We start from the raw sequence: 24,910 nt of genomic DNA on the forward strand, positions 1-24,910 counted from the left end.
TCAGTGATTATATATACAGGGTGTTACAAAAAGGTACGGCCAAACTCTCAGGAAACATTCCTCACACACAAAGAAAGAAAATATATAATGTGGACATGTGTCCGGAAACGCTTACTTTCCATGTTAGAGCTCATTTTATTACTTCTCTTCAAATCACATTAATCATAGAATGGAAACACACAGAAACAGAATGTACCAGCGTGACTTCGCACACTTTGTCACAGGAAATGTTCAAAATGTCCTCCGTTAGCGAGGATACATGCATCCACCCTTCGTAGCGTGGAATCCCTGATGCGCTGATGCAGCTCTGGAGAATGGCGTATTGTATCACAGCCGTCCACAATACGAGCAAGAAGAGTCTCTACATTTGGTACCGGGGTTGCGTAGACAAGAGATTTCAAATGCCCCCAAAAATGAAAGTCAAGAGGGTTGAGGTCAGGAGAGCGTGGAGGCCATGGAATTGGTCCGCCTCTACCAATCCATCGGTCACCGAATCTGTTGTTGAGAAGCGTACAAACACATCGACTGAAATGTGCAGGAGCTCCATCGTGCATGAACCACATGTTGTGTCGTACTTGTAAAGGCACATGTTCTAGCAGCACAGGTGGAGTATCCCGTATGAAATCATGATAACGTGCTCCATTGAGCGTAGGTGGAAGAAACTAAAAGGAGCTCTAACATGGAAATTAAGCGTTTCCGGGCACATGTCCTCATAACATCTTTCCTTTATTTGTGTGTGAGGAATGTTTCCTGAAAGTTTGGCCGTACCTTTTTGTAACACCCTTTATACTGTCCGTCCTAAAAGTTTCGAGACTGATTTTATTCCTGATGTGTAAGCGACATCAGCGCAGTAGCTACGGCGGCAACTTGAACCAACAATTTCAAATAACAGGTGTTTTTCGACCAGTCGGTTGTGAGCAGGTCGTAGTCGGCTTGCTGTCGTGGTGTGTCAACGTTGTGTCAGAAATCACCATGGAGCAACATCTCTAAATCAAATTTTCGAGATATTCTTCAGAACTTTTTAAAGCATAGAAGAGTGTGTGAACTTTTCTACCGCACTTCTTTCTCCCTAACAAAAACAACGATGATTGAACGACTATTACGCCTTGATTGAAATTCAAAACGCGGAAAATTTTATTCTGGAAAAAAACCATCACGGGTGACGAGGCTTGGGTGTTATCAAAACGAACCTATCACAAAACTACAAAATGTAAAAATTCACGGGAAGAGTCAATGCTTTGCCAAAATAACCGACATTCAAGCCGATGTGACGCACGAGATGAAAAACATATCAAAGAAGGTAGTTACACATGATCGTATGAACGTTATGTGCGCTGTTCTCAAGTTGGGGAAGACTATGTAGAGCAGTGGCCGTCAAACTTTCTGGCTTAAGAGCCAATATTGACAACGTATGGCGACTCCTCGAATAGCATTGGAGGAAGCGGATAAGAGGAGGGGGCAAGCGACCACTCAAAGAGAAATTCTATTTTCACCAAACCATTGTTACTGATAGAGACTAAAACGTGCATTTTCTGAAGGCTTACATAGTGGCCAATTTTCCACAGCCAAGCGGATCCTATGTTTGTTTTTCTGATTTCCCGCGCATTTTCTAAGCATCTGTAGACCGTAGTATCTGAAATAATACCGAACGGCTGAAACAGACAATTTTCAATCGGACTTTTGTACTTGTATAATAGATTAGAGACGGGTTCAAATAATACAGGTGAATTAATTCAAAATTGTCACAAGCGGGTAGAGTAACGGATGGTAACTTTGAATAAAAAGGATTTAGAACTCAATTTTATATCTTGCATTATGTGTGTTTTTTGGAAGTAACTAACTTTTACTGGGGTAAACACTTTGGCCACTTTTCCTGACCATTAGTGTGTCCTCCTTTCCAGACTGGACGCCATGTTGGTATTACTGATGCAAAGAAGGAATTATCAAGCAGAAAAAGACGTTGTTGAAACATTGATATTGTAAAAATTTATTACCCTTCATACAAGTGAGATAACAAGAATAATATACACTGAAGTGCGAAAGAAACTGGTATAGGCATGCTTATTCAGATACTGGCAGAATACGGCGCTGCGGTCGGCGACGCTTGTGTACGTAAGACAAGTGTCTAGCGCATTTTGTTAGATCGGTTACTGCTGCTACAATGGCAGGTTATCAAGATTTAAGTGAGTTTGAAAGTGGTGTAATAGTCGGCGCACGAGCGCACGAACGATCAAGTGGGGATTTTCCCGTACGACCATTTCACGAGTGTCCCGTGAATATCAGAAACCCGGTAAAACATCAAATCTCCGACATCGCTGCGACCGAAAAAGATCCTGCAAGAACGGGACAACGACGACTGAAGAGAAACGTTCAACGTGACAGAAGTGCAACCCTTCCACAAACTGCTGCAGATTTCAATGTTGGGCCATCAACATGTGGCAGATTGCGAACTATTCAACGAAACATCGTCGATATGGGCTTTCGAAGCCGAAGCCCCACTCGTGTAGCCTTGATGACTGCATGACACAAAGCTTTACGCCTCGCCTGGACCCGTCAACACTGACATTGGACTTTTGATGACCAGAAACATGTTTCCTGGTCGGACGAGTCTCGTTTCAAATTGTATCGAGAGGATGGACGTGTACGAGTATGGAGACAACCTCATGAATCCATGGACCCTGCATTTAGCAGGGGTTTCTTCAAGCTGGTGGAAGCTGCGTAATGGTGTGGGGCGTGTGCAATTGGGGTTATATGGGATCCCTGATACGTCTAGCTACGACTCTGACAGGTGACACTTATGAAAGCATCCTTTCTGATCACCTGCATCCATTCATGTCCATTGTGCATTCAGATGGACTACGGCAATTTCAGCAGGACAATGCGACACCTCACACGTCCAGAATTGCTAGAGAGTGGCTCCAGGAACACTCTTCAGTGTTTAAAAACTTCCGATGGTCACCAAACTCGTCAGACATGAACATTATTGAGCATATCAGGGATGCCTCGCAACGTTCTGTTCGTTCAGTTCAGAAGAGATCCCCAGCCCCTCGTACTTTTACGGATTTATGGGCAGCACTGCAAAATTCATGGTCTCAGTCCCCTTCTGCACTATTAAGACATTAATCGAGTGCACGCTACATCGTGTTGCGGCATTTCTGCGTGATGGCGGGGACCTACACGATATTAGTAAGATGTACCAGTTTCTTTGGCTTTTCAGTGTAGGTAACTTATCTTACACCAGTCGACCCAAAAACAAAACGTTTTTTACTAAAAAACTAACGGAAAACTCTTTCTCTGTCAGTTCGTTGACAACAATAGCAATGCTTCTTAAAAGCAGTCTGAGAACTTCGTGGCAAACAGCAGTGCTGTTCATGATATAAAAATATGCAATGGCCATTTTTGCCATTCTGGCCAGTTTACAGCCACATCAACATGATTACTCTGCAATTCACAATTAAGTACCTGGCAAGGGGTTCATCGAAACGCCTTCAAGCTACTCATTCACCGTTCCACTCTTGAACAGCGCGCGTGAAAAACAAACACTTAGGTATTTCCGCGCGAGCTCTGATTTCTTTTATTTTGTTATGTAGGTGGGCGTCAACAAAATATTTTGCACTCTGAGGAGGAAGTTGGCGACTGAAATTTCATGAGGAGGTACCGCCGCAACGAAAAACTCATTTGTTTTAATGACTGCCACCCCATTCAGTGTACCATATTTGTGGCACTCTCCTCCATATTTCGAGATAATACAAAACGAGCTTTTCTTCTTTGAACTTCTTCTTTGTCCCCCATCACTCCCGTCTGATGCAGATCCCATACATTCCCCTACAGATCTCGCTACTAATTGGTAACCTACATAAATTTATATGTTATATTAATTAATAAATGTTTTGATTTGAATGTCATTTTTCTTTTGCTCATCGTATTGTATTGTATAGCCTTAATTTGGTTTCGTATAATTTACTAAAAGGGTATACCACATTTCAAGAGGACTGTCTCTACAATACACATTCACGAATTCATGTTACTTCCATTTTACGTTTGTATCATAGTGGCTGACTGGCGCTAGTTGCGCACGTTGATGAGATGTCAGCATTGTAAGACAAACAATGAGATATTCCCTCCGTTATTTCTGTCAGTTCCGTTGTGGTCGCGCTACATATCACACTGTCCCTGAGGTGAGCGGCAAACTTCATTCAGCTCACGGCCCAGTTCATCAACATCAATTGAAATTAAGCACATCTCAGACTATTATTGTCTCTGCAAGTATTTTTGTTTGTTGCTGAGCAAGAAAAATACACTTCTCAGAAGCTCTCAGCGTTAGTTGACGTTGTTATAGTCTACTGTTAGTTGCTGGAAGCACACTACCTGTACTATAAAATACGGCTGAGAACCAACGCTTGATTTGGGCCGCATGCTGCCGGCGGGCTGCAGTTTGATGATCACTGATGTAGAGTCACTGTCTTAAGAGTATTCTATTTTTTTTTTTTTAATCGAGACTCTAAACTTTCTGAGAAATCTTGATAGTTTACGAGTTAAGCATGTAAAGTATTTCGTAGTAAATCGATACTTGTGACCTATATTTCTGTGTTCTATTGGTCACAGTAGTGGTATATCGCTTCGTAAAACCATTTTCTCTCAAATCCAGTATTTATTTATGTGATTGGCACTATAAATTTTTGTAATCGAAAATTATATTATGACACAGTTGGCTGATATGAAATTTATTGTTTCTACCAGTTTCTGATGTAACTAATCATCAGCATTATCAGGCACAATCAGTTTTTCAATTACAGTATGTGGATAGATACATACACGACGTTCCATTTCGCTCTACTTAACGTGGAAAACATGTGTTTGAGAAATATCTGCAAGCTGTGCGACACCAAATATCCTTACAATCTTCAAAGATCTGACGGTTGATTAATTTTCGACGAACAATTCACAATCCGGACGTCCTGTGCAACTGAAGTTAGCTTCATTTTTATTTTTTATCTACTGTTGTAGACGTTTTATTTTAGCTCCGAGTTAATGTAAGTAAGTCTCCTTATTTAGAAGCTTGGGATGTACGTTCCTTGACTTTAACTGTTATGGAATACCATTGCGAATGATATTTTCTAATTTGTAATGAATTGTCTAAAGTTCGTGCACATGTTAAGTTGTTTTTACGTCAGTCGAACAACTCGATAAAGTGTTGAAAGTAGGTGTACTGGGCGAGCTATTCCGAAAAACGTACTTGAGGTACCCGAGTATCGCAAATATATCTACTCCCACGGATGCTGTTTCCCCTGCAGAAAAGGCTCGTCCGCAGCTTGCCCGTCTACTTGACTGTTAGTGGCTTGTTAGTGGGAAGACCAGGTACGTTGCACAAGGGAAGCAGAGTAAGGGGAGAGCAGAAATTGAGGGAATTAGGTGCAACAAATTATTATTATTGTCCACATCCGAATAAACGATGTCTGCTGTCTATGTTCTGATATCATACTTGGTCCTTTCCAACTGTTGGCAGCGAAGGTAAAAACAACCAGTCTTGCTTGTGGCATTTCGACGAACTCGCAATCTGTAACATTGCTCCCAGCAGTGACCGTCGATCTCCATGTTGGAGCAGGATGGAAGACCTGCACCATACACTTTGGCGTAGACTTTTTAGGCCTGTACGACAGAGCCATACTGATCAGAGATGAATTACACAGGAGAGACGGCTACATTGCAGCTTAGTTTGTGTGGAAAGCAAATTTTCATTTTTTAAAGTAAGAAATCTCGGGTGGCCAAGATAAACGGTGCTGCAGGGAGGTGGGAAATACTCATATCACACTTTAGTAAGCCCATGAATCGTTGAGGCTGGAAAGATATTAGTGATAAATTAAGGGGCCTTCGAAAAAAAACTGCTATAGTATAGCCACTAATGTCTGCATCTGCAAAGAATTCGTGTGACAGGAACGCAGCAGCCAGACCAGTGTGCTCAGCAGCCGGACCAGTGTGCTCTGTGATACAGTCTGAAGCAAAACCTATGATTCTAAAAGCATTATTGTTAGTCGAATTGCGTCTACGTTGCGTGGCTGTTGTGCTAGAGAGCAGCAGCTGACTGTCCTAAACTTTTAACAAAACGCGCTTGTGTGTTGTGTTTTACGCCCCTTTCATGTTGTTCCTATTAGTGGCAAGAAATCCGTTGTTAAAGGAATATACATTATTACTGGTCCTATGCAAATTATCTTATAAGAATTTTGGAGCACCTTCTGATAAGTCTCACGAAACTATCAAAATATTGATTAAAGTGTGCATGAATTAAGAATAAGATGCGTTCTTTTGTTAAAAATACTTACCAGTATTTGAATAAGAGTAAGTCTTTTTAAGCCTATTGTATTGGCCTCTGTGTCAGACTCTACGTTTTAACCCAATCCTGGGCAGAAAATAAATATTGCGTGCATATTCAGAGGAATAGTGTCAGAATGGCAGCTGAAAACGAAATGAGATGTGGAGACAATGAAAAAAGCTACCGATGGCATATTAGCTGGAAACCTTAGCATCAGAGAAGCAGCAGGTCACTTTTCCCTGCGTAAGAGCTCATTAGGTTAACGATGCTGTTTTCGGAAGAGGGAATGGTACACAAATGATACCTCCCTTACGCAGATTTAGAAACTTTTCATTAATCAATTGAAAGATGAGCTAATCAAACACCTTAATCATTTAGACTTTTGCCCCTAAAGAAAATGAACTTTTAAAATTAGCTAATGATTTAGCGGAACACTTGAATCTGGCACATCCTGAAAACTCTAGACAATTAATTGTTTTGGGGTTCCACGAAGCAGCATCCCGAAATTGCCTTACGGTCCGCCATATCTACCAGCTTTCAAAGAGCACAACGTTTCACAGAGAGCACTCAACTGTTATTTTAAAGTTCTATAACAACAATGATATTACTGTTCTCTTTAATTTTCTTTTTGTATTCACACTCCCAGTGTTTTGTGCTTCATACATTGAGTTCTGTGTTGGAAACAGTACAAACATATTGCGGTGGCCCGGTGTAATGTTAAGCTCTCTCTACACAGCTTAAGCGTTTTCGTGGACTTACTTGTTGAAGAATGCTGGTTCTGCTTTCTTGCAGTGCCGATGTCTTCTGCTAGCACCGGACGCTTCTCCGAAGATTTCACTGCTAGGAAGGGGAAATTTTCACTCTCTCGCTCTCTCTCTTCTTATTTAAAAAATACGCTACTCTTGTAATATCATTCAATGCACCAGAACTTATTTATTTCCACTTTGTACAAAAAAACAACTAAACTTTATGACGTAAGCCCACACATTACCGGGCACCCAGAATCAGTTAATTACACATTTTTGAACACAATTAATACATAAGCTTTTATCGTGGCTGACTATCCACGTCCAGTCCACGTACTCTCAACATCAGTACAACGTCTAATAAACAGTCAGTATTTCGAGTCTCTCCATTTGTTTTTTTAACAATACAATGCTACATTACTCTTTGCAGCCGGCCACGGAGCTTCCGGGCCGTATTTGCTTATTCTTGGCAGGTCGCGTTGAACACTTGCCAGCGCCGACGAATTATCTCCCTTCCGGTTCCTCCTGCACAAACAATAAATGGGTGCAGTATCCCATGCTCATCCTTACGCCCTGCTTTAAAATAACGCGTGTTCGAAACGGCTGGAACACAAGTGTTTCCAGACTTCCGTAAAATTCTGGGGGCACTACAGTATCATTTTAAATACTTATTAAAATATAATTAATGATGTTGAAAAATACTTATTTTTTTATTTTCGTGAATTTTAATATTAATGTATATTTTCACCATGAAACAGTTTTATTGTAATATGTTAATAGGATTCCTATGAACTGTGTGTCCGCCAGTGGCCAACATCCCTTGTTGATTGAATGCGAACAACGAAACACGAACAGCAAGGCTGACAATGAAGTCAATTAGTGGGGCGGTATTTATCTGCATCATTGGCAACCGCGGGGCGGTAGGACTGTTTCCCTAGACCCCGACTCGCCCCTCGCAAACGTTCCTACAGTGCACAACTTTTATTTTTTTGCGCAGGCTGGGGCTCCATCCAGTTCGGCGGCCCCGGCAGCCCGGTGCTCCGGCAGGTGGGAATCCCCGTGTGGCCGCACCAGCGTTGCGAGCCACTCTTCTCGCAGCCCATCCTCGACACACACCTCTGCGCAGGCGCATACGAGGGCGGCAAGGACTCCTGCCAGGTGAGGTACTCGCTGCACGCGACACACCTCAGCCACCAGCATTCTGCACATTACTTGAAGGGAAGATTATTAGAGAAATATTGAGACCATACGACATAATGCACCGATCAGTCTAAATATTGTTGTTGTTGTTGTTGTGGTCTTCAGTCCAGAGACTGGTTTGATGCAGCTCTCCATGCTACTCTATCCTGTGCAAGCTTCTTCATCTCCCAGTACCTACTGCAACCTACATCCTTCTGAATCTGCTTAGTGTATTCATCTTTCGGTCTCCCTCTACGATTTTTACTCTCCACGCTGCCCTCTAGTACTAAATTGGCAATCTCTTGATGCCTCAGAACATGTCCCACCAACCGATCCCTTCTTATAGTCAAGGTGTCCCACAAATTTCTCGTCTCCCTAATTCTATTCAATACCTCCTCATTAGTTATGTGATCTACCCATCTAGTCTTCAGCATTCTTCTGTAGCACTACATTTCGAAAGCTTCTATTCTCTTCTTGTCCAAACTATTTATCGTCCATGTTTCACTTCCATGCATGGTTACACTCCATACAAATACTTTCAGAAACGACTTCCTGACACTTAAATCTATACTCTATGTTAACAAATTTCTCTTCTTCAGAAACACTTTCCTTGCCATTGCCAGTCTACATTTTATATCCTCTCTACTTCGACCATCATCAGTTATTTTGCTCCCCAAATAGCAAAACTCCTTTACGACTTTAAGTGTCTCATTTCCTAATCTAATTCCCTCAGCATCACCCGACTTAATTCTACTGCATTCCATTGTTCTTGTTTTGCTTTTGTTGATGTTCATCTTATATCCTCCTTTCAAGACACTATCCATTCCGTACAACTGCTCTTCCAAGTCCTTTGCTGTCTCTGACAGAATTACAATGTCATCGGCGAACCTTACAGTTTTTAATTCTTCTCCATGGATTTTAATACCTACTCCGAATTTTTCTTTTGTTTCCTTTACTGCTTGCTCAATATACAGATTGAACAACGTCGGGGAGAGGCTACAACCCTGTCTCACTCCCTTGCCAACCACTGCTTCCCTTTCATGCCCCTCGACTGCCGTCTGGTTTCTGTACAAATTGTAAATAGCCTTTCGCTCCCTGAATTTTGCCCCCGCCACCTTCAGAATTTGAAAGTGCGTATTCCAGTCAACATTGTCAAAAGCTTTCTCTAAGTCTACAAATGCTAGAAACGTGGGTTTGCCTTTCCTTAATCTATTTTCTAAGATAAGTCGTAGGGTCAGTATTGCCTCACGTGTTCCAACATTTCTACGGAATCCAAACTGATCTTCCCCGAGGTCGGCTTCTACCAGTTCTATTCGTCTGTAAACAATTCCAGTTAGTATTTTGCAGCCGTGGCTTATTAAACTGATAGTTCGGTAATTTCACACCTGTCAACGTCTGCTTTCTTTGGGATTGGAATTATTATATTCTTCTTGAAGTCTGAGGGTATTTCGCCTGTCTCATAAATCTTGCTCACTAGATGATAGAACTTTGTCAGGGCTGGCTCTCCCAAGGCTATCAGTAGTTCTAATGGAATGTAGTCTACTCCCGGGGCCTTGTTTTAACTTAGGTCTTTCAGTGCTCTGTCAAACTCTTCACGCAGTATCATATCTCCCATTTCATCTTCATCTACATCCTCTTCCATTTCCATAATATTGTCCTCAAGTACATCACCCTTGTACACACTCTCTATACAGGGTGTTACAAAAAGGTACGGCCAAACATTCAGGAAACATTCCTCACACACAAAGAAAGAAAAAATGTTATGTGGACATGTGTCCGGAAACGCTTACTTTCCATGTTAGAGCTCATTTTATTACTTCTCTTCAGATCACATTAATCATGGAATGGAAACACACAGAAACAGAACGTACCAGCGTGACTTCAAACACTTTGATACAGGAAATGTTCAAAACGTCCTCCGTTAGCGAGGATACATGCATCCACCCTGCGTCGCACGGAATCCCTGGTGCGCTGATGCAGGCCTGGAGAATGGCGTATTGTATCACAGCCGTCCACAATACGAGCACGAAGAGTCTCTCATGTGGTACCGGGGTTGCGTAGACAAGAGCTTTCAAATGCCCCCATAAATGAAAGTCAAGAGGGTTGGGGTCAGGAGAGCGTGGAGGCCATGGAATCGAGGAAGTACAGTACATACTGACGAAACTAAAATGAGATCTAACATGGAAATTAAGCGATTCCGGACACATGTCCACATAGCATCTTTTCTTTATTTGTGTGTGAGGAATGTTTCCTGAAAGTTTGGCCGTACCTTTTCGTAACACCCTGTATATTCCTTCCACCTTTCTGCGTTCTCTTCTTTGCTTAGAACTGGGTTTCCATCGGAGCTGTTGATATTCGTATAAGTGGTTCTCTTTTCTCCAAAAGTCTCTTTAATTTTCCTGTGGGCAGTACCTATCTTACCCCTAGTGAGATATGCCTCTACATCCTTACATTTGTCCTCTAGCCATCTCTGCTTAGCCATTTTGCACTTCCTGTCGGTCTCATTTTTGAGACGTTTGTATTCCTTTCTGCCTGCTTCATTTACTGCATTTTCTCCTTTCATCAATTAAATTCAATATTTCTTCTGTTACCCAAGGAATCTACTAGCCCTCGTCTTTTTACCTATTTAATCTTCTGCTGCCTTCACTATTTCATCCTCAAAGCTACCCATTCTTCTTCTACTGTATTTCTTTCCCCCATTACTGTCAATCGTTCCCTAATGTTCTCCCTGAAACTCTCCACAACCCCTGGTCCTGTGAGTTTATCCAGATCCCATCTTCTTAAGTTCCCACCTTTTTGCAGTTTCTTCAGTTTTAATCTACAGTTCATAACCAACACATTGTGGTATTCTTTTATGATTCTTGAACCAAGTGTTAGCTATGATTAAGTTGTGCTCTGTGCAAAATTCTACCAGGCGGCTTCCTCTTTCATTTCTTACCCCCGTTCCATATTCACCTACTACGTTTTCTTCTCTTCCTTTTCCTACTATCGAATTCCAGCTACCAATGACTAATAATTTTTCGACTCCCTTCACTATCTGAATAATTTCTTTTATCTCATCATACATTTCATCAATCTCTTCGTCATCTGCGGAGCTAGTTGGCATATAAAATTGTACTACTGTGGTAGGCGTGGGCTTCGTGTCTATCTTGGCCACAATAATGCGTTCACTATGCTGTTAGTAGTAGCTTACCCGCACTCCTATTTTTATTAATTATTATTCCCACTCCTGTATTACCCCTGTTTGATTTTGTATTTATAACCCTGTAGTCACCCGAACAGAAATCTTGTTCCTCCTGCCACCGAACTTCACTAATTCCCACTATATCTAACCTTATCCTATACATTCCTCTTTTTAAATTTTCCAACCCTCCTGTCCGATTAAGGGATCTGAAATTCCACTCTCCGATCCGTAGAACGCCAGTTTTCTTTCTCCTGATAACGATGTCCTCCTGAGTAGTCCCCTCCCGGAAATCCGAATGGGGAATTATTTTACCTCCGAAATATTTTACCCAAGAGGACGCCATAATCATTTAACCATGCAGTATAGCTGCATGCCCTCGGGAAGAATTACGGCTGTAGTTTCCCCTTGCTTTCAGCCGTTCGCAGTACCAGCACAGCAAGGCCGTTTTGGTTATTGTTACAAGGCCAGATCAGTCAATCGTCCAGACTGTTGCCCCTGCAAGTACTGAAAAGGCTGCTGCCCCTCTTCAGGAACCACACCTTTATCTGGCCTCTCAACAGATACCCTTCTGTTGTGGCTGCACCTACGGTACGACTAACTGTATCGCTGAGGCACTCAAGCCTCCGCACCAACGGCAAGGTCCATGGTTCATGGGGGGGGGGGGGGGGGGGGGGGGTCTAAATATTATGACCTGCTTAATATCGAAGAGCGTGCGCCCGATAACGTCCCAGATGTGTTACATCGGGTTCAGATCAAGCGAACCAGCTGGTTAAAATATTAACGCGAGTTTACCACCATGCACCTCAAACCACTGTAGTACGAGTCTGGCCTTGCGACACACAGAGTTATGCTGCTGTAAGATGCCAATGCCATTGGAGAAGACACCAAGCGTGGACGATTGCAGATACTCCGCAATAATGTTCACATACTCCACAGCTCTTATAATTGTCACGATAGACACGAAGGTAATAGCCACCACAGAAGCACAAGCTGAAATGCCAACTGGCTCCGCAGGTGATAAAAAGATTGAAAGACTGCATGATGAGATAAAGGAAATGATTCAGCTCACTCAAGGAGACAAAAATTTTACTGTCTTGGGTGACTGAATTCGTAGTATGAAAACGAAAAGAGAGAAAAATAATAGGAGTACAAGGACGGGGGTAAAGAAATGAAAGAGGGAACCTCGTGGTAGAATTTTTCACAGATCATAATTTAATTATCCCCAGCATTCGGTTTAAGAATCATGAATAAGGACTGTATCATGAAACGACTTGAACACACTGGAAGGTTTTATATTGATTATGCAGCGTATCTCTCCTAAGAGTTGTCAGGCGCTTTTTCTCTGGTGTTTCGGAATATATTTGCAATTTCGTTTTTGCAGTATGTACCTGGAGTCAACCCAGACAAACGCTACACGCATTATCTTTCAAGTGTCGCCCATTGTCTGTTTCTCTCCCGTTACAAATCAAATGATCTTTGAAGTGGAATTTTACATGCTCTTTTGACAGAGCAGCCTCTGGCGTTAGGAACTTGCTTATTCTGTATAAGAAATAGTAGTAAATAATAATAGTGATGCTGTAACTTTTGGTTGGTAATATTTACTGACAAAATGCAACCTAACGCTAGATTGCGTACTTACGGCTATCCTGTGTGGCCGTATTTTTAATACTAGTTTAAAAGAGAGAGAGATTATTAATTGATCACCGATGCGTCGATTCTCGATTGTATTCAGGAGTCGTACGGATTGATTACGCGAATAATTGACCTTTTGACCAGGATTGCCTTCACGCAATCAGAATCTTCGATGAAAAAACCTAAGGGACCCATTTGAATATAGAAATGGAAATGAAAGCAAATTAGTGGAATTTCGTAAGAGAAAGATTAACAGATCGGAAGTTGAACACATTAGTGGTCTCCCAAATACAATCGAGACACCGCGATAAAGAGCGAACCTGTAACAAAGCTCATATACAATTTGAACATCATTTCTGGTTAGTGAAAGAAAAGAATAAGAAAATTACTGCATCGTAAAATATTAATATATTTTTAACAAATTGGCATCAAACTTCTAAACATTGACAAATACACAATAAATGCATGACTTACATCTGATATTTCTTTTGTAAATGTCGCAGTCCAGTAATCGTTGCTTTGTCAGTCCGTTCCTTCTTAAAATTAAATGTCCTTGCGTGTGCGTAAGTACATTGTGTCCTCACCCGAGTTACCGAAATGTTTGTTCATCGTTTCACATAGTTTTTACACAAAATAAAAGTACAACTTGTAGCAATGCTATGTAGTACGTCTTAAAATGTCGGCGACCAAAAGTACAAGGGTTAATGAAGTCTCCAGAATATTTCTTAACAAAAGATACATTGTTCTTTCTTCTGTTTCGCAGCTTCTTGCTATCAAGCGCTGCGGCAATGATTTTAAATATCTGCGCCCAGCGGGTCAAAGTGTTTATTTAAAGTATTTAAACGCTGGACGCGCGTCTTGGTATAGGCGCACATTAAAAAAAAATATTTCGTCTCTTTACTCTCGTGCTGTGATGCTTACCATTATTACGAACTACAGCTCGTTGGCTGCCCTTTTCTTTTATGACAAATATCTCATATGCAAAGTATCTGAAATCCAATAATATTACAAGCCCCACATTAGCGTAGTTCAAACAAGGATCGTAAAAAACGAAGATCAAACAGTACTCTGAGCAGCGCTACAGCGGTAGCAGTCGCCGCAGGCCAGGACGGCGCATTCGCTGCTGGAATACTGGTTATTCCTCGTGTTTAACTCTCCATGTTCTTTATCTCGATAAAATGAATATCGCACTAAACTGATTTAGGACCGCTCAATCGAATGGGCACTTAAAATTCCGCTTAAAATCACTTTGTTTGAAGCGAGAAAAAATGATTTCCACCGACACTGGAGGCACATGAAAGACGTGATGAGCACTGTTTACTTGGGCTGACTATAGAAACACATTGAAAAAACAAAATTGCAAATATTTGCCGGAACGTCAGAGAAAATGCGCCTGACGACTCTTAGAACAGACATCCGGTATAATAGTAAGACAGCGATTTTAAACTGTAAAGCATTTCCAGGGACAGATATGGACACTATAATTTTTTGCTTACGAACTGCAGAATAAAAGTATAGAACCTTGAAAAAAGCAGGAAACTAAGGAGATGAAACCTGCATAAATTGAAAGAACCAGATGCTGTTGAGAATCTCTGAGAGAAAATTAAATAACGATTGACTAAAACAGGGGAAAGGAATGCAACAGAAGGCGGAAGCGTAGCTGTGAGAGATGGTATAACGAAGGAAGCAGGTGTTAAATTGTGAAAAACACAAATACCAGTAGTAATTCTCCTATAACATAGGAGATATTAAATATAACTGACGGAAGAATAAAATATAAAAATGTAGCAAATAAAAGAAATGAGATTGACAGAAAGTGCTAAATGGCTAATCAGGAATGGCTAGGAAACAAATGCAAAGTTAAAGAACCGTGCGTAACTACGGCATAGGTAGGTGTCGCCTAGAGGAATATTAAAGAGATGTTTGGAGGAAAGCTCAGATGGCATGCCACTATAAAATAAAGAAGGGAAAATTAAAAGGAGGAAGGAGTGTATAGAGTGTCTATATAACTCGAACTCAGGACATTAGTATAGAAAGAGCAGAAGAAGCAGATGAAGATCAGATGGGAAATATAATACTGCGAAAAGAATTTAACAGACACTGAAAGACCTAAGTGGAAACAAGACTCAAGGAGTAGACGACATTCATTTATACTTATTGAGATCCTTAGGGAAAGCCAGCCATGACAAAATTATTCTACCTGGTGTGCAAGATCTATGAGACATGCGAAATATCTTCAGACTTCAGGAAGACTTCAATAAATCCAATTCCAATGAAGGCAGGTGACAGATATGAATACTATCGAGCCATTATTTATAGAAAATGGAAAACCTGGTGTATGTCAACCTCGAAGAAAACGAGTTAAGGTTCAGGAGAAATGTATTACCATGCTACGTAATATTGACCTTACGATTTATCTTAGTGGATAAGTTGAGAAAAACTATGTCTGTAACATTTGTAGATTTTGAACAATCTTTTGCAGATTTAGAAAAACGTTTTGTCAGTGTTGACTAGAGTAAGGTTTTTGAAATTTTGAAGGTAGCAGGAATAAAATATAGGGAACAAAAGATTATTTACAACTTGTACAGAAATCAGACTGTAGTTATAAGAGACGAAGGGATGAAAGGGGCGCCGTAGTTGAAAATGGAGTGAGACAAGGTTGTAGCCAGTCCCAGATGTTATTCAATCTGTGCATTGAGCAAGCTGTGTAGGAAATCAAGCATAAATTTGGAAAGGGAAAAAGAAGTAAAAACCTCACGGTTTGCTGATGACATTGTAATTCTGTCAGATACGTCAAATGGCTTGGGAGAGCAGCCGAGCGGAATGGGCAGTGTATTATTAAGAGATTATAAGATGAAAATCAACAAAAATAAAACAAGTTTGATGTAATGCAATGGAATTAAATCAGGCGATGCTCAAGTAGCCAGATTAGGAAATGAGACACTAAAAGTAGTAGATGAGTTTTGCTGTCTGGGTGGCAAAATAACTGATGATGCCAAGGCAGAGAGCATATAACATACAGATTGGCACTAAAAAGAAAAGTTTCTGAAAGAGACGAATTTGTTAACATCTAATATAAATTTAAGTGCTATTTAGTCTTTTCTGAAGGTATTCGTCTGGAGTGTACCTTTGTGTGGAAGTGAAACGTGGACGGAAAGCAGTTGAGACAAAAAGAGAATAAAAGCTTTTGAAATGTGGTGCTATAGAAGAGCGCTGAAAATTAGACCGGTAGATGGATTAACTAATGAAGAGGTACAGAGAGTAGATTTGGGTGATAAAGCAGTCTTGACTAAAAGAAGGGATCTGTAGTTAGGACATACCTTGAGGGGTCAAGGAATCGTTAATTTGGTAATGGAAGGAAATATGAGAGGTATACACCGTAGAGGGAGATCAAGGGTTCGTTGCAGTAAGCAGAGTCAAATGTATGTAGGATGCTGAAGTTACACAAAGATGAAGAGCCTTGCACAGGACAAACTAGCATGGAGAGTCTTCCGACTGTTAATCACAACAACAATCCACAGCTGTCATGGTGCTTGCCATTACTTCACATGTAACATGGAAACCCAGGTAAGTATCCTCCACAGCATAATACTACCGCCACCGGTCCCTGCCCGTGGCGCAGTGCGTGTTTCGAGAAGACGTTCGCCTGGATGACGGCGTATTAGGACACGATTGTCGACCTGCTGCAACAAATGTCTTTCTTCGAAACAGGTGATATGTTTTCATTGATACATGGCCAATCTCGAGGATTCTGTGACTACTACAGTCGTACGTAATAGACGATGTCATCGGTTCAACATAGGAATACGTAAGGGTTGTCTACTGCGGAGCCTCTAGTTCAACAATGTGCACTTAATGCTCTGAAACACTTGTACTTGCGCCAGCATTGTATACCAGATCTACTTTATGGGGCAGACAAGCCTCCAAGCTCCACTTCCTGGGCCGAGCGGTTCTAGGCGCTTCAGTCCGGAACCGCGCGACCGCTACGGTCGCAGGTTCGGATCCTGCCTCGGGCATGGATGTGTGTGATGTCCTTAGGTTAGGTAGGTTTAAGTAGTTCTAAGTTCCAGGGGACTGATGACCTCAGATGTTACGTCCCATAGTGCTCAGAGCCATTTGAAGCATCCACATCCTGAGACGAGAGTGGACGGCCAAGAGCTTATCGCCTACATTTGGTTTCACCGTGGTTCGACCAATTTCCATAGACGTTCACGACAGTAGCAAGTGAATGGACGACCGTTTTCGTTTTTACCGAGACGCTCGTACCCAGGCGCCAGACCATGCCACTGTCAAAGTCACTTACTTCAGTGGATCTCCCCATCTGCGCTCCGTATCGTCGTTGGAATGATTCCCCATTTGTCTGTGCTTCCCTTATATACTTTCCTTGCAGTCTCAAATGCCCACAACACTAGCAGATGGCTTTCAATCTCGCTGCTAGTTGTGGTCCCAAAGTTTTAGATCATCATTTGGAAAATTTGGAAATTTGTGGTAAGGTCTTATGGGACCAAACTGCTGAGGTCTTCGGTCCCTAAGGATGCAAACTATCTAATCTAACTTAAACTAATTTATGATAAGGACGCCACACACACACCCATGCCCGAGGGAGGACTCGAACCTCCGAAGCGGGGAGCCGCGCGGACCGTGACAAGACGCCTGTAGACCGGGCGGCTACCCCGCACGGCGGCTCATCAGTTATACGACAGTTTACGGCAGGGGTGTCTAGCCAGAGAATGTTTTTGACGATGCAGCACAGAAATTAAAACCGTGGTAGCAATGGTGAAAGAACCATTTTGTAGGAACAGCAGAGTTTTCCGCAGCAGTATGGTAAAGACTGAAATAATGTTTTGTATGGAGTGTCGTCCTGTATAGTGTTGGGCTGGAGACTTTTGAATTGTGGACATAGCGGAGGATGGAAAGAGTATGTTGGACTGTTAGGGTGAAAATGAAGATGTACTAGGGGGAACAGGACAGCAGAAACAATTGCTGAAAGTAATAAAAAGAACAAAAACAAACTGGACATGATACATGTTAAAAAAATAAGGAGGGACTTACGAACACAGTCTTAGAATGGCGTGTGGAAGGAAACAGGAGAAAAGGAGATGCTGGAAGATATGCTGGACGGCAGCACACTCAGCAGCATAAAGAAGGAAGATAAGGACCATCTGAAGTGCATACGCAAAAAATCTCATAACACAAGAGAACACGGATAATGTATTACTATTTATTCTTATGTCATAAACCTACATATCGTCACGATTAACGAACATTACTTCATATACAATCTGACCAAAGTTTGGCCACTTCTAGTACATTCGCTGCGGCCTGATACAAGTCGTGTCCCATACATGAGTTTGGAGACAGTCGACACTGAAGCATAGATTTAACTGTCTGGTCTCCTCCACAGTAGCACTTGACACTGTCTTCTTTGTCGTAATCCCATCTTGCCATATTAACCCTGCATGTGCCTACTGCTCAACAATGTATGTGCGTATACGATATTCGAAGGATATGGCGGAAGAGCCGAGAAGTTGCCTTGCTAAACCGTGGCAAAGAACAGGGCAATCGAAGAACTTTAGACCAGCTGCAGTACTATGTCACATCTACAAAGTACTGTAAATACAGATCTTAAATCGCCCTCTCCCTGTAATACCCTTTATTTATACTTCAGCAATTTAGATTTCGTCCTGGCACAAATTGTACTAGAAAAGTCCTACATTTCACGCACTCTTAGAAGATAGTTTTGAAGTTCTTGGGGCGGCCGGAATGACATTTGTCAACTTATTAGCAGCGTGCGACATCGTCAACCATCGGCTACTGTTAACTAAGCTCCACAACCTGACCACGGACTTCAGCCTAACCAGGTTCGTTGAGATACTTCTGCAGAATCGTAGAATCTTTGTTGACTTCCAAGGACAGCACAACCGACGAAGGTTACAGAAGAACAATGATGATAATATGTTAGGAAGGGCTGACGTGTCGTCATATGGGTAAACCTGCGAAAGCTGAATTATTGAAATGAGTTGTCCCACTCTTTTGACACTGATAATCGATTTCGTTCAAGTACTGAATATCTTGATTGATTGTAGTTGCAACCAGACCCAGTCGAAGGTGGCGTGTCCAGTGTTCACTAATCAGCCATGAGTAATTGACATTGTACAATTGTTCAGTACTTGAATGAAATCAGTTATCATTGAAAAAATGCGGTATTAGACTACAGTGAAAGTGATCCTCAGTTGATTAAGCCTTTTTTTAACAGATTGTCGCCGAAAGGCAGCTACCTTTCGATGATGACATATTAAAAATAATTTTTATCGCATGAGGGTGCGTCTTCTAGTAGCTTGAAACCGGTCGTGACTTTTAATAAAAATTATTCCATAACCAATGCAGATTATTTCTTTAAAAACTTTTTACACAGATTTCATCACATTCCGCGGCCTTATACCGGCATTATGTAAGAGCATACTCGTATGAGGCAGTTATGAAAAGTAATGCCCGAAATATTTTATGTGCAATCTCTTAAACTTTTTAAATATAACAAACGTTATTAACATTCTTTATATTTATTCTTCATTTCTACACACCCTTCTGCCACTAGAGGGTTCCGAATTATAGTGTGTACCATGACGGTGTATAACGTATGTATGTTGATGCCTGAAAAACAGCGTGCTGTAATCGTGTTACGAATTCCTAGAGTTCCTCCACACGTGGGGCACCCTCTCCTTCAGCTTAACAATGCCAGACCACACAAGAGGGCTGCGACACCTGCATCACTCCGACACCTTGGGTTCACTGCCATCGATCATCCTTCATACAGTTCCCACTTGGCCCCTCCAATTTTCATCTCTTTCAAAAATTTAAAGAATGTCGTCGAGGACTTTGCTTTGATAGTGACGAAGCGGTGCAAACAGAGCTGATATCATGGCTTCGACAGTGTCAAGCACTTTACAGTGTCGGTGTCAACAAACTGGTATCTCATTGGAAGAAACGTGCTCGTCACCAGGGTGACTACATTCACAAATAAGTATCTGTACATGAAGAATAAAGATGTAGAATGTTAATAAAGTCTGTTTTATTTTAAAAGCATTAAGAATTATCACATAAAAAGTCGGAGGCATTACTTTTCAGCATGCCCTCGTATATTCCCCGTTAGCAAAATGTCGTGTCTTGTGGTCGTAGTCATGTTTTCACTGCAAGTATTACGCTCTCTTCATCTTCCAAGTCTATCCCACGCAGACAAGTGGCTCAAAAAGACTGCAATCCGAGGCATCAGGTCTGGGCTGTGCGGCAGATGATGCAATGAGGATCACCCAAGTTTGGCAATGGGTTTCCGTGTTCTGAGACTTGCGTGTGTTCGAGCATTGTCGTTTAGGAACAAGATTTCTTTTGGATTCATGTCAGACGGAACGTCGGAAGAGATTATTGAGTTTATTCATTGTCTTCACATATGCTTTTGAATTAATGATTGTCTCTTTTAGCAGCATTCCCACAAGAATGACACCATAACTATACCAAAAGACTGTCATCATGACTATGCCAGCAAAGGGAGTTGTCTTGAATTTCTTCTTCTTCTTTTTCGGTTATTTCGGGTGGTGACACTGTAGTATCTGCTTTTTGCTACCGGCTCAAGGTGATACACCTAGCGACCGTAACGACCCGTGACAGAAAGGCATCTCCAATAACATCAGTCTACTCCAAAGATTTTGATGAATTTGCTGTACCTTATATACTGCGGCCTCCTGTGCGCACCCGTCGAAACCATCTTGAGTACTCATTTGAATATCCAAGAGTCTCAATCATTGCGCACGCACTTCCAACTCTCAGCGATAGCAGTAGAGCTAACTGCCGAGTTGTGACGCACCGCTCTGCACGAATAATGACACCCGCGCGGTTCACCAAAAGGAGAAGAGGCTGTGAAAAAACATTCCGAACATGGCCGAGCATGGCGTTACTCTTCCTGATGCTCTTTTTACCCATCACCCAAGAGTACTATTATCAAATGCGTCATTACCACACACCACACACAAACGTTTATGGATCTGCACCAAGATTTCTTTCCCGTCAACCAAGAATTCAATTTCAGCACGTTGTTTGTAACGAGTGTCTCGCGTAGATTTCATTTTGGCGGTTCAAAACGGCTCTGACATCTGTCGAAGTGGTTTCAAACTCTGGACATTGCAGATTGAAGCACCTAAAATGTTCTGAAATTTGGGACATTATTTATTGGACGACCTTCGTACAATCCATCAGTTAAGTACATTGTAATCAGGAGTTGCATTAGTACCTTTCCTAATTAATAAACACAGATCTTTACCAGCTTTGGGCTTTATTTTCGTTCAAAATTGAGCTGCTTTTTCTCCCCTCCCCTAAGCTGAGATTCTAGGTATGGCCTTATTACTTACATTAACACTTGTGTTCTCGTTCGTTGCTGTGTCGTAAACAGTACGTTCCTATCAATCAGTTTATGTATTTTCAATTTTGGAGCAATAGGAACATTACTATGCTACTGTTTTTAAAGATAGTAACACCCAGAAGAATGGTCTGAATCATTCAAAATAGAAAGGCGTTTACAACAGTGGAATCATAACGAGTGATTAAGATTTCAGAAAGATATCTTGCACGTAGGCCCAGCAGTGCCCTGTTTTGTGTGACCGGAGAGATCAATGTTTCGCCACGCTCATTTGGTGCAAACACAAACGAAGTGGAAACGTGCAAGCGAGTTCCGGTAACCATCGTCAACGTCAAAGGGCGCTATATTGGCTTGTCAGTGAGTTCGAACGGGACAGAATGATTTGTCTCCGAAAAAACATTTGATGAACTGTGACGTTCTACCTCGGGCAGGGCACGCTGCTACGACAATGACTCTTGTATCGAAACAGTGGGCAGAAAAGGTCAGTACAAATGGAAGAGCGCCATCTTGTCTGCATGGCCGCAACTAACAAAACGGCCTCATCCACACTGTTGGTTCGACGTTGGAGCACTACAACAAGTGGGGATATGTCTGTATCGACGGTTCGACACCTTCGGCTGAGACCTGAGCGATTGTACGCACGCTACTGCTTCGGTTTCCATCACTATTGGTGTGCTGAGTGTCATACCAAGTGTTTTCGGGCGAGTCCTGCTTCACCTTGACCTACAGTGATGGCCGCGTACGTGCTAGACACTACCGTCGCGAACGCAATCGGCAGACTGCATTGACGGGCGGTATAGCGAACAAACGCCGAGTGTGGTGGTTTGGGGCGCCATTGGGCTATAACATGCGGTTTCACCTCTTACATTTTAATCCCACAATTTAAGTTGTCCACTCTCTCATCAATGAAAGTCGGCTGATTTTGTGCTACTTCGAAATGTTTGTGCTCTTTCTCAAACTTAGTTACGTATTGTGCACAGCAGAAATAAGTGCTTGTTATGTACCTGCGTGGTAGCTAATATGTGGGAAAGCTCTGGGGAATGGATATATTCAAAAATAAGCAAAACATTCATATATATTCTCGCGTCCGTCGGCTGTCGTAATTTAATATATTATTATTATTATTTTGATTGTTGCCGACTTACGTGGTGGGCCTTAATAAAAATGATATTTAATGCAATTTTAAGTTATGGTTAAATGCTTTTGTGAAGCTCTCCTTTTAACAATATTAATCTTAAGTTATTTGTTACGTTTTGGATGTTGGACCCGCTGAATCTTAGAACATGAGCATATAAGCTGAACAATGTAATAAACTTTTCATATTAATTTCCTCGGCTAGTCAGCTCACTTTAAAGCAAAAGATATTTAGTTATTAATTACAATTGCGGCCCACACACGCGCGAGAGTATTTTTTCTTACCTCCGTTAACCATTGCATTGTAGTCGGAGTCCTGGCTCTGGCTCTCAGCTATGGTACTGAAAATAAGAATCTTAAAGCTAAGTATTTCTGCAACTTCGTGCGGCTGTGGAGAAAAATTAATATTATGTTAATAGCTGGCGAGTTTTCCGCTTCCGCTAATTTTTCGTAAGTTAATATCGCCACGTAATGGCGTCGTTGGCTGCATCGGCCGCTGCGATTGTTGAGCTGTAAATTACTTGAATGCAGGTTAATTCAAGGAAGGCGGACATGAAATCGGGATCACCTCTTACAAATTAAAAGTGCACAATAATATTAAATCGTTATATTATATGTTTAACTCATACAAATATGCTTACATTTGTCAGCACACGCAAGATGTCCCTCTAGACACATTCAAGACAAAAGAAGAAGTGAAGTCGACTAAAAAATTAACAAAAGAGCGTATCTTGTCGTCTCTTTAGATCATTCTGTCATAAATTATTTTTTTGCAATCTAAACCTACACAGAGAAATTATTATTTTACGGCTACATGATAAAAAATTTGGCACTGGGGACGCTATATTGCCCCCGAAATGTTTGTGTCATAAAAAATGTTCGTGTTTTTTGACATAAATATTTCCTCTTTCATGTCCACAGTGTCCACACGCAGATTTTTCTTTCACAGTTTACATATGTCACATCGTATGTTGCAATTACTGAGGTGCGTTGCACACAAAGTGTAATACAGATGAAGTTCAAGGTATACAACCACGAGTTAGTCCGGAATATTTGAAGTCCCAGGGGTGTCAACTGTTCGCTCCCCATTTGGCGCGGCCGTAGGGAAACCTGGGGAAAACCTCGGCGGAGCGACAGACTAACTGCTTTGGTCACTTTCACTTAATTGTTTCTGGAATGTCATTGGAGTACAGGATGTGCATACAAATATTTTTGTTGCACTATGCAAAAAATGAGGTCATTAAAACAATTGATTGCGGTGTCGTTGATGATCTACGCCGCGACGTTTGGCTCGCGACGGCGTCGGTTGGTGTGTTCGGTGCTCGGCGTTCGCGGCGGCTGCGGAGAGGTCAACGCCCGCTCGACGCCAGCGTGTGTCTCGCCGTCGCGGAACGTCAGAATCAGCTGATCGGCTGCACCGTTGGCGATGCGCTTCTGTCTCGGCCGGGCGTGGCGGAGTGGGATGATATCCGCCCCCCCGCTCTTGTTGGCAGGAGTCAGCTCTGCTACGCATCTCCGACGTAGTACATGAAACATGTACACAACCACCATAATATTTGTTTCCCGCTGCAGATGGTTACGCTAGTGGGAAAGAAGCATTTATTAGTGCGGCAGTTGTTAAGTTTTCGCCAGTTTCCGAGTGTCAAGCCAGCACTGTCCCGCAGAATACATGACATGAATCTTCTCCCGCGAATGCAGTTTTGATGCGTCACTGTTTCCGCGACACGTTAGTTTTTGTCTTGATAAAATTAATTATGTTTTCGCCGCACTCGCAGGCACTGGTGAGTGTCCCAATACGAGCTTAGCACAAACATTCGCCGTTTCTGCGGTCGCTGTTTTGCAACAGTCCACGCATCGCATTCCAATCTCGCATTATTGTAATCACTGAAATTACAGTCTGTCCCAAAAATATTGACTGTGGGTTCACTTCACGTTAACAGTTCACATTTATAAGCAAATTCACAGTTTTTCGTGCGTAATATTGGCGTTTGGCGTCCTTACCGCTGTTGAACGTTCAATATTAGCACATCACTGTCCGTATCACAGTTTCACCTTCCCAGTTTTTCACACTGTTTAAAGTAACTGTTTCGATTAGTTAACAAACACTGATGTATTTCATTCAGTCTGAACTGGATTTTGGCTCTTGCTGGGTTTTACCAGTCTCTCGCACTAATTATCTCTTTTTATTTTCCACTTAGAGTCGTACTTGCCTTCAGATTTTTTGACTATAAAATTATATTTCCGTCTCATTTTAGGTAAGTCCCCATGTCATGTCTGCCCACTCATTGCGTACTTGCCCTCCAGAGCCAGGCTCGACT

The 24,910-nt window shown here is 41.9% G+C and overlaps 1 protein-coding gene across 1 annotated transcript in view; it reads left to right on the forward strand.

Annotated features, from left to right (window-relative positions):
• Positions 1 to 24,910, forward strand: part of LOC124625742 (proclotting enzyme-like) — a 92,891-nt gene that overhangs the window by 49,873 nt on the left and 18,108 nt on the right. The window contains exon 7 of the mRNA XM_047149192.1: positions 8,054 to 8,214. Coding sequence (XP_047005148.1) covers positions 8,054 to 8,214 — 161 coding nt within the window. The remainder of the gene's footprint in view (positions 1 to 8,053; positions 8,215 to 24,910) is intronic.

The sequence above is a fragment of the Schistocerca americana genome, chromosome 1 (genome assembly GCF_021461395.2).
Source record: "Schistocerca americana isolate TAMUIC-IGC-003095 chromosome 1, iqSchAmer2.1, whole genome shotgun sequence".
Lineage (NCBI taxonomy): Eukaryota > Metazoa > Arthropoda > Insecta > Orthoptera > Acrididae > Schistocerca > Schistocerca americana.